General features: G+C 43.4%; 1 protein-coding gene across 1 annotated transcript; it reads left to right on the top strand.

Annotated features, from left to right (window-relative positions):
* Positions 1-2,582: 2,582 nt before the first annotated feature.
* Positions 2,583-11,106, top strand: LOC147698178 (zona pellucida sperm-binding protein 3-like). The gene is made up of 9 exons (XM_086933404.1): positions 2,583-2,990; positions 7,669-7,790; positions 7,982-8,085; positions 8,182-8,359; positions 9,002-9,122; positions 9,202-9,293; positions 9,533-9,627; positions 10,330-10,440; positions 10,960-11,106. Exons 1-9 carry the CDS (start codon positions 2,613-2,615, stop codon positions 11,076-11,078), a joined length of 1,320 nt encoding a protein of 439 aa, XP_086789530.1. The 5' UTR covers positions 2,583-2,612; the 3' UTR covers positions 11,079-11,106.
* Positions 11,107-11,360: the final 254 nt, after the last annotated feature.

Here is an 11,360-nt window from a genome sequence, read left to right on the forward strand (position 1 = left end):
CCACTCCTGTAATTTGTACAAAATGACCAGTACAACATTTCTACCGAAAAATCTATTAAGGAAATCGGACGGTAGCATGCTGGGTCTACCCTGTCAACCTTTTTAAAAACTGGGATGATAATAGATTCTTTCCAGGATGCTGGGATGTTGTTATGATTTTCTGTTGTGCTTTCACTTTATTACTATTTGAAGTGCTGCATAAATATTTTACACATTACCTCTAAGTTCAGCCTGACAGTTCTGTGTCAAGCAACCAGAGGGTTGAGCACAGGTTAATTTGGGGTTTGGTTGCGGCTTCACCGAAACAAGGATTGTGGTTCCTGCTTAAATAGGGTTTCAACCAGTAACCCAATTTCTCACAATGGTATCCTATGTCATAGTGCTGAAGCGAAGAGTTGTGAGATGCAAAATAAAATGTCATTCCTGGGTTTCTGCCTTTTTTTGGAGGCAATCTCGTTTAAATAACCCAGTGGGTAACAGTGCAGAGAAAGACTTTGTGATGAAAATGCCAACATTTCCTGTTAATAGGTTAACATTAACACTCCATACCAACTTGTTTAAAAGAATCTATTATCAGAACAATGCCAGTAACAGCAAGAGACACAGACAAAAAATAAAATGAATGACCTTTAACCGTCTCTTCTCCAGCCCATCCTCTGCGGTTTGTTTGATTTAGGTGGCACACTTACAACACATCTGTGATGCTTTCTGCCTGAAACAAGTGCGGCACAGGCTGCTTGTGCTGCCACGCAAGGGCCGCCAGTGGTGTGGAGAAAAAGGGCATAAGTGACTAAGCCAAAGAGGCATGTTGCATAGAGAGTGATGCGGAAGGTAGACTGGGAGTAGTTACTAACGTCATACATTCCACTTACTTAGCCATTCCCCATTAAAGATTCTCCCCTCCCCGAGATTTTGAGTCCTCTGAGTCTTCGTGATATCAAGAAAGTCTCCCAAATTCATCCCAACTTCTCTTTATCAGCTATAGAGGGTAGAAAAATCTTAGCATGATGTAGTTATGAATAATTTATAAAGATAAACAATGCGGGCATATCAAATTTTACGTGAATGTTTAAAATGGAAAACAGGTAAAAAACCTTACTAGGAGATTTACTGACCATTCATTTTTGGATTTCCCCAGATTGCCTCCTTGTCAGTTGCCATGCCATATGAGCATATGCTGCTCCCAAAGTCATAGAGCGGTACATCATAAAAGAATGATGCCATTTTTACAGCGCTTCTGAAGTGACTTTGATCTGTCTCCGAGTAAGTCGCATGTTACCTTTACTAGCACACCTCGCCCTATGCGGACACTTACAGGTGAATGACTGCTCCAGCGGGAATCCCAGGAGTTACCCCGTTTATAAAGGAACGGCTGCATCTAGAGGTCCCACACAGCAAAGGGATGTCAGATACATTATGGGGCGTAACTTCAGGAGGGGAGGGGGTGTGGGGTATATAACACCCTAAGAAATGTATTTTCTAGCATATAGCTCGGCACAGTTGATTTAAATCGGGAACGGTGAAGTATCTCTCGGATTTCACCAGGCATTTTTAGATAAACACAGCCAAAAACACACACACACTATCCCTATCTGCTTCGAAAGTCTTCAAAAATATTGGTCGTTTTAAAAAATATTGTGTTTTCTCTCACTTACTAACCCTGCCAATATGCATTCATCATCTCCCTTTCCATCGCCCATGTAGCCCCTCTCATGCGCCCTGCTGGTAGTATAGTGTATTTTAACATTACATGCCAGCGTGGGTGTTGGAAAATGTGAAGTCCCCCACCTCCATCCAATCTTACTGACCAAGCTACGCCTCTGAAAGGTCTGAAGTGGATAACCACCACCCACAGGACTCTGGATATCTTCTAGTCTAAAATATGTGCTTTTCCACGCAGCAGGACGTGGGTCTCACTATCTCAGTGCGCGCACTCACGTATCCTCCTAATTAAAAAAAAACGTTAGCGGTCAAATGCGCTCTCCTTTATGCAACTGATGACTACTGGCCAAGTATTGAACCCTCACTAATGCTTCCTCTATCGCACTGTAAAATACATGCTGCATATTTTAACAGCGGTCAGTTGGTCACAGGCCATAAAAGCGTCTATTTCCCAGTCGTGCTTTTCAGCCAGCAGCACTAAGCATGATGGAAGTTGTAGTATAACTGTTCAGAATATATATATAAATATATACATGATCGTTATTAGAGCAACGATTTCCGTCCTGAATTTGACCTCCCATGAGGATATTTCTCATTTTACCTGCATGAAGCTATAGATGTGTAGTCCTGAAAGGGACTACGTGGTCGATATGTCTATTGACCTAAAGCATGCGTATGGGCGTATGGCTTCCGTGAGCGCAATGTAACTCTCTTTTAAGAGGTAGGGTTCTCTTTAAATCTCAGAGTGCCTCGCGCTTAGTGGGCGCGTTGTACTCCGAGGAGTCCGGGTTCATATATTTTTCTCCAGCTGTCGGGAGTCAGGCTAGGCAACTGCGCGCACCTGCTGGGCATTACCTGGGCCGCTGGTCATTGGGCAATTGGGACAGCATATAAACGCGGAGGGAGGTGGGTCATTTAATTTCACCTTTTGGTCTAGTGTAGCAGTTAACATGGCGTGTATGGCTGTTTTAGGGTTCGTTCTTTGTATTTTGATTCAGGGTATCAATTCTAGTCCAGGGAGGCGAAACCCTGGGAGAGATTGGTTCCAGTGGGGCCTTGCAGGTAGTCGTATCGCTCCAGGCATCGCCCTGAGTGGCCATTGGAACGATGCCGGGAGCCGTGGTGTGTCTGACTGGAGCCCGGTGACCATGCAGTGTCAGCAGGCCGCCATGGTGGTCACAGTCCAGAGAGACCTTTTTGGAACTGGTAAACTAATCCAGGCCGCTGACCTGAGGCTGGGGGCGGCTTTCTGCAAGTACTCCACTCTCAATGCGAACAACACGATCACCTTTCAGATTGCTCTTCAGGACTGTGGCAACACGTTGCAGGTAAGTTCACGCATTACCCCGATAATGGAGAGGGTGGGTGGGTGGTGGGCAGGGTGTATTTTAGTTAGTCTGTATTTCAACTTTTAGATATATATTTCTTTTTTTTGTGTGATTTTCTTCAGCTAATGCAGTATAGTTTAAGTTTTCACGACCCCTTTTTGTCCCCATGTTTTAACCCGACACGCTACACCCTCCCAGTAAGAAAGTGATTATCTTTGTAATGCTTCTACAGATCTCTTTTGCTGTGTAACGCATTTATGGGTTGCTAAGATATCGAGTGAGGCCGCATAGAAGTCAACGCTGCCAAATATGAGCTTACACCGGTTTCTTCTACATCTCGAGTTTCTCGTGTCTCCCCACCCCCAGCAGTGGCTTTGTCGTTTATTTTTTTTTAAAAAATGTTTTTTTTTCTCCCTAGAACTTCTACTCTTCTGTTTACTTGTAAAATCTGACTTCAAATGCCAGGATGCAAAGGGGCTAATCGAAAGTAGGTTAGACACACCCGCAGTGACTTGTGGGGGAAACGTGAAAGTTCTCTGGGTCGTGCAGGGTGCATCTCAGACTGGTGGTTTACATTTAGCGCCAAGAGACAGTTCATATGGCACCGTTGATTCTAGGAGAGCACAGCTACCGGGCGTGTAGCTGTCACTGTACCGCAGCACCGGAGTTCCAAGGCCTGAAGGACCCACTGAACCCTTCATATTGATCACTTTCCTTTATTGTCCAACTCTTGGAGGTCAGCTGATCTAGCTTCTAAATTATTGGGAGCAAGCTTCCGTGACATCTGGGCTTCCAGTTCTGTCCCAACAATTAACTATCATGCAGTTAACATCTAAAAGCAGAATTTACAACTTTCCCTTTTCTTAAATGAATAGCTATTCATTCGCTTGTTGAGTAAACTAATATTGATAGTACACAAACACAATGAAATATGTAAGGCTTTCTAAAGGAAGAGGTCTCCGACGGATGTGAGTTGGGAGTATTTTTTACTTTGTTTTGTAATGTGAGGCAAGTTATCCCCACAAACTACCGTTCTGGCTAGCCTATTGTTTAGGGTGGTGTTTTTGAATTGCTGGTGTGAAGAATATACCGTAAAATGCAGAATTTCCTGGTAATGGTTCTAATTTCCACCAGGCACACAACGCCCATGGGGCTAAAAGGGCTGGGGAGCATCTGGAGTCTTATCTCTCCCACACCCGAGTTTTCCACAGGTCTTTAAAAGACAATTTACATGCATCTTGGGTACTCGTTAAGGATGCTCCAGTTTATTTCACTGGGTCCAAGCTCTGTTTATTCCTTACACTGTTTTATTTTTACTGCCACAGTGGGAGAATCTTTTTAGTGACCAAGCATCTCGTGAGTAGGGATTTCAGCTTTCCAAAAGATCACCCATTTGTCTAAAGCATATGTAAAGGCCTCGGTTGAACACTAAATGGGGTGCATGTATTTGTAACACGACTTTTCAGTTATTGTTTCCTTATGTGTCGTGGATCATCACTGCAGCCCAAGAACACATGTAAAAGTGTTTTTCTATTTGGTGTTTAAAGTATGCACAGATGAGCACTAACAATACCTGCTTTAGGTATTTTTTACTATTTTTTGTACTGGCTGGGACCTCAAAATACCGCCGATGCTGGTAGAAATCCAATAAACTGGCAACCCTAATAAACAGACAAAGTTTGTTGCAGGATTAAATCATTATTTATTTCCTCCATCCCAGATTGATGCCATAATATCAATAGTTTGTCCCTGCGACAGCCGTCAATACAATGCTGACTTACTTCACGTGTTTGGGAATACATTCTGCATTCAGACAACTCCATCTTCATTCTGACTGCTCACCCTTCAATTTCATGCTCACCCTGCACTCAGCGAATTCACTGTGCTCACTATGCACTCAAGCAATTCACCCATCTCCTACCCTGCACTCACACGAGCACACCGCTTATCATCCTGCATGTGATGCTCCACTCAGTGGTCACACTGCATTAACACTGTTACCCTGCACTCGCATGTTCATCCTCCTTTTACCCTCGCTTACATGAGCACACCACTCACCCTGCACTCAGTGACCACAATGCACTCATGCCATTCTCCTTGCGGTCACATAAGCGCACTGGTCACCCTGCACTTCAAATGATCACACTGTACTCACCACTCACTATGCACTCACGCTTTTCACCCTCTACTTAAATGAGCACACTACTCGCCCTGCTCTCATTTGACACTTCACTCTATGCAATCTCGCTCAAACAAGCACATCACTCGCCATGTATTTTTTCCTGCCACTCTGCACTTTCACCCGCACCCAAACTTGTTTATCAAATTGGCCACACTGCAGTCACTCACTGTACTTTCACGTAGCTACCTGTGCACTCACAAAGGCACTGCTGTTGCTCACCCTGCACTCACACCACACAAATGAGCACAACACTCACCCTGCACTTCCTCCCCTCTCCTTGCACTCATACACCCCTCACTCCTATCACCCTTTCTTCATACTGGCACTCTGGTAATTCTGCCTGCACACAAACGATAGTCCCGAGTGAGTGGCGTGTCCTTATGAGTTCCAGCAGACTTAACTCCTCTCTATATGCCCTCATCAGCCACTTTCACAGATCTCCCTTCAATCTTGCTGCTCACCCTGCACCACACACAGGCAAACCACTCACCTTGCATTTATGTTGCTCACACTGCCCTGCACACTCCTCTCACATGGGCCCTCCTCTCACCTTGCATTCATGCAACTCGCTCAACTCATCAGCATATTTCACTCTACACTTACACCGCTCATGCTGCACTCACTCTCACTATTCACCATCACTAAGCACTTGCATGAACATCAAATTTTACAATTCTCATGAATATGTACATATTTCTACTGCTTTTCGTAGTACTAGATGCCTACTTTCCATCTGCAACAATGGGGCTGGTTCAATAGTGGACTGAGAACGTGGGAAGGTTTGAGACTAAGGATGACCATCAGGGGTATGCTGATTGTTAGACCTGGCATCCTTGAAATGGGTTTCCCCAGTATTTTTACTTTTGCCTCCTGTATTTGTACTGTGTGTTGGGCTTCCTTTTTGCTGGTCGTGATGCTTTGGGCACTTTGCCACTGCTGTCCAGTTCCAAAGTGCAAGTGCTCCCTCTGTAAATTGTTGTCATGGAATAGTGTTTCCATAATTGGCTTATTTGACTATGAAGTATTTAGTCTAGAAAGGCCAGGGTTCCCTGGTGCAACATGAAAGTACTGGAATATTTCATGAATGCCCTAAAAGTCTTGGCGGTTTAGCAAATTTGATCCCAGAAGTTTAAAAAAAACTCTTCAGGAGAGAGGTCTGCTCTCCCTTAAATCATCCATCAGAAATGTTAACTTGTTTAGTTTACTAGGATTTGGGAAAGTATCCCACCACTTGCATAGATCTTTCCTCCTAATGACTAAGGTTAGCTCTGACCCATTTCTGCAAATGCTTGTCCTGCACCATTGCTAGGAGCAGGACTGGTATTAGAGTGCTGCGACCAGTGCAGTTGGTGTTTACTTTGGGGGTGTGAGGTTTACTATTTATATTTTTTTTTTTGGGGGGGGGGATTTAAACGCATATGAACTTTCTTGTACATCAGGCAACAATTCAAATGTCAAGATGACTCTGGTGGTTAATGTTCCTACTGGTGAGAGTTTCGAAAGTTTGTCTAGTGGCAGTTTTGGCTCATAAAGTAGAGTGGAGGGTTAATGTGCCTGCTCCAAAGAATGTGTACCATGCAGGTAGCAGAAACGAATGAGTAGCACAATAAGTTAAACAAAAATATATACATCGGAGGCTATGGAGATATGAGGTGTACTGTTGGAGAGTGGTAGTGAGGGAGTTCATGTTGGAGAAGGAGGTTATGGGGATGAGTCTTTTGGCGATCTTAACAGCTGCTACCAGTGTTTGAAACGGCCCTAGCTAGGGTCTTAACATCCCCACCCCCTGAAGTTTGGTTTTAGTTGTGCCCCATAATCCCATGACAAGGGTGTGGAAATATTGTCTGCATCCCTTGTATCATAAAGTAGTTTGTAGGTGTAGCACTGGACACAATGCAGTCTTGAGGTAAAGATGACAGTGGAATTCTTAGTAGTGCTACATCACTGCCACTAACTACCACAATTTAGTGTCCCACAGTTGTCCCTTGCTGCCTATTGGTCTACAGTAACGAAAACGAACCCATTACCTTAATTCTAGTTGACTAATTTTAAATGTGTTATAGTATAGTCTAAAGACCTGAATTAATCAAATCACTGGATCATTAGCGCCGGGAAACCCTTTGTTGGGTAGCTGTTGCGCTATACAAATGAAAGAAATAAATAAATATCCTGTAAACACTGGTAACTTATTGGGCACTAATACTTAGCAAGAGTTTTTGGAGAATAGCGTGTAATTTTGAGCAGCAAGGTCCAAAACCTTCATATGTTCAGTGAACATTGGGCACAATCTCCTCCAATATTGCCTTCTTTCCAATCCCATTTACCACTTGGGACTTGAAGCCACTAGCACTGGTTAACTTTTAGTTTCCATGGTTTATAAGGTTCTCTGCCTGTGTAAGTTTGCTTTTTAACTGACTTGCCTCTACTTAATTCATTTGGACCACTCTACTCATTGTGAAATATAAGGTGAAATAAATTGTTACTGCTCTTTTGCAGGTAACACCGGACTCATTGATCTATAGCTCAATTCTGACCTACAGCCCAACTCCTTCCATCATCAGCACAGTGATTACCAGAACGAATCCAACTTCAGTCCTTGTTCGCTGTGTTTATCCGAGGTAAGGAACTACAGTTTCCTCTATGCTTCACCCCATATGGCTTCACAGCCAAGCATGCAATGCTCTCGGACACCTTGCAACTGCTTATCGCAAACCCCAAATATGAAGTTGGAACATTGTCTTTTGGGGAGTGACCTCCTCATGCTATGTACATGTTTACTGAAATGTCCCTGGTCTGATCACTCTTGCAGGAATAGAAATGTGAGCAGCAATGCCATCAAGCCCACTTGGGTCCCTTACAGTTCTACCATCTATGCAGAGGAGAGTCTCCATTTCTCATTGACCCTGATGAACGGTAGGTTGGGTGGATGAAAGATTGGAGGATAGTCTCTCCAGCCCCCTCCCCTACAATTGTATTTACTGATGTCCCGTTCCTTGTCAATCTCTACAGGTGATTGGAGCTCTGCCAGGAATAACACTACTTTCCAGCTGGGCGATGTCTTCAACATCGAAGCCTCTGTCCAGACCGGAAGCCATGTAGATTTGAGGGTCTTGGTAGACAGCTGTGTGGCCACTCTGACCCCGGATATGAGCTCCAGCCCAAGATACGACATCATTGGAAATAATGGGTAAAAGATACTTAAGGCTGGGTTTGGGTCCACCTATATCACAAGAAATCAAAAATGGTGATCTGGCAACATTATGTCACACTTCATGTCGAAAGATGACTTCAGACTTCATGTTGAAAGATGACTTTAAAATATTATACATTAACCACTCCTGCAACTGGACTTCATTTGTATGTGACCACAGCTGCTGTAACCTTGACTACTCAGTGTTTAGTGATAAGGATCCTGATGCATCCAAACAAGGGTTGTGTGGACATTGATAAACCATCCACCTCCTTCTCCAGTATGTTTATTAGCCAGATCTTGCATGAGTGACCTAAAAGGCCTCTTAATGTAACTTGTTGTTTTGCTTTTTTGTCACGTGGAATTTAGCCAGGTGGTTCCCTAATGTTATCTCAAATACACTATTATAAACCCTACAGTTAGAACCAGTTGCTCATGTATACATTCCAGTTTGTGCTGGGAAGGGAGCTATACTGAAGTCCTATTCTTCAAATCACTGTCTGAAATTGTGGCTCTTCATCACAATTTGACCTTCTTATTCTGTGTACTTAGCACTGCGAAATCTATTGCACTATCAATCGCACAATCTGGTGTGATTGGAACCTGTCACTATTATTGAAGTCTTTCATCCTTCTCTAGATGCTTGCTAGACGGGAAGCTGGCAGATTCCTCTTCAGCATTCGTAGCACCAAGGGACCAATTGGACAAACTCAGGTTCACAGTAGATGCCTTTAGATTTATTGCAGATACCAGATCGCAGGTGAGTTTAAAACTTTGGCCTCTATGGAACAACTAGCCTTTTCATGAATCATAGTAACGACGACTCTGCCTCCCAATAGATCTACATCACATGCAATCTGAAAGTGGTGCCTGCCATTCAGGATCCAAGTCCAACAAGCAAGGCTTGCTCCTACAGCACATCTGTTAATGGGTTAGTAGTTGAATGATGCAAAATAGGGAGAGTGCTTACTGCCCTTTGCTTATTTTTTTTGCTGAAGAGATCTGGAGTTGTGCAGTGTGGTGGGTGGGGGAGGAGGACCTTTCTTGGGGGTACTTTGCTTGGAGTTGTGCAGTGTGGTGGGAGGGGGGACCTTTCTTGGGGGTATTTTGCTTTGTGGACCAGAATGGCTTTATTTCCAGTAGACTTTACGCTGCATCTTTCCTCTGCAGTTGGCTTCCAGTGGAAGGTCAGAGTGGAATCTGCAGATGTTGTGATGCAGTCAACTGTGGTGCAAGAAGAAAAAGGGGAATATTTCCTAAATTAGGTGAGGTGTGAAATTGCAATGTTGATCAATCCACTCTTAGGGAGTCCTTAAAACTTCAGATAGTAAAACCTTTCCAATAAGCTGCCATGTTGTCTTTCTCGAAACATGCAATTGTTTTCAATCTCCTTGGACGCTGCTCTAGACAATATAGTTCAGGTTTGCTCTGCTAAGTGCTGTTGACCTGTAGTGGTACAAAAAATGCAGACTATTTCTCAACTGTCTATAGATGGCCGTGTATTTCCTGCAGTTAGATATGGGGCATCAGTATTCTAGATCTGTAAGGCTGGAAGATTACTTTTAAGCCCCAATACTGGATTAAGATTGAGTGCTATTGATCATTGTATGTATGTGCCACTTTTTCTCACCTGGTGTAAAATGGTAACCCATGCCTTCTACTCTCGCTCCCCTTGACCCCTTGACTCCTTGCTATCACAATTTATTTTTTGACTTGGTAACTCCATATAAGGCCTTGAGTGGTTTTTTCTTTTTTTTACTTCTCCACCCCAAAACAATTTTACTAGTAACCATGTTGGGAGAGCTTGCTTTAGTTGTGAATCAATAGATTGTCTTTCTGTCTTGACTGTGTAAACCCATGCTACTTTTGGGTCTCTGAGAAGATCTTAAGTTTATGCTTGTGAATGGACTTGTTTTCATGAGTTATGTGCAGCCTAACATGCATTTTTCTTTTAATTTCCTTGGTAGCTGCTGAAGCTTCTACAGCCCAGTTTGCTATACTAGGGCCCCTGACCATCCAGGGACAGAAGGCTCTCCCCAGCATCATTGAAGAAGAGGTGGAAATGAAGACCTTGAAAAGTATGTGCTTTTATGAAAACTGCTGTGTGGTGATAACAGTACTTTAGTGATTTCTGGAGCTGTCACTTGTTTGTCTCGAACCGTACCATCCCTCCCTAAATGCTCTAGTATCCATTTCTACCGTTCTTGCCTACAGGGCTGGCCTAAGGTATAGCAGCTGTCCGTGAGACTAAACTATTTTGCTCTGATTAAATCTTCTCTGAATTACCAGGCCCCTATAGTTTGAGTTGCTAACAAAAGGTATCCAATTCGACTTCTAGCTAAAATCACGCTAGAACTAACTTCACTGGTATATGCAGTGTAGGCATTACATTGATCATGCTGTTGAATAGCATGAGGAGGAATCTGGAGTGTTTGACTAGTTGGAGGCCATGTTCTTTTCTACCGCTTCTAAGGTGGTATGATCCTTTTATGAAGGGTGGTCTCTTCCTATGTATACTGCAATTGAACTCTGTGCTGTTTTATTTTCACAAAATGTTAAAAACATGATTCTGTTAATATTCTAATCTGTTCTTGTAGGTGCTTCCGTGGAAGACCCCTGGATGGTCCTGGGCCTCATCTTGGTGGTGTCTGCGGTCATGCTGTCTTTGGTAGTTTTGGGAGCTGTTATGTACACGAGACGTCTGGTTTTTGCCTGATCTGTAAAATAAATGCTGAATTGATCTACATGCATCTGTGCTTATTTAGTCCTTGGATACCTGAAGCTTGAGTTGTGCTTTTGGTGTTAATCTGACATGTATATCGTGCATGAGGTTGGGGGCTGGCACTTATTCTTCCATTAATGTCAAATGACTTTGTTTTACTTAAGGCGCGGGAAGAAGTTTGGCTACGTCCACTAGTAGGTGATGGCTATCCCAATAGATGTTAATGGCTATCCCAATAGATATAAATAAGTCTTGTCAAAATCGTTTTGCCTACAG

This window comes from Lissotriton vulgaris, chromosome 8 (assembly GCF_964263255.1).
Source record: "Lissotriton vulgaris chromosome 8, aLisVul1.2, whole genome shotgun sequence".
NCBI lineage: Eukaryota > Metazoa > Chordata > Amphibia > Caudata > Salamandridae > Lissotriton > Lissotriton vulgaris.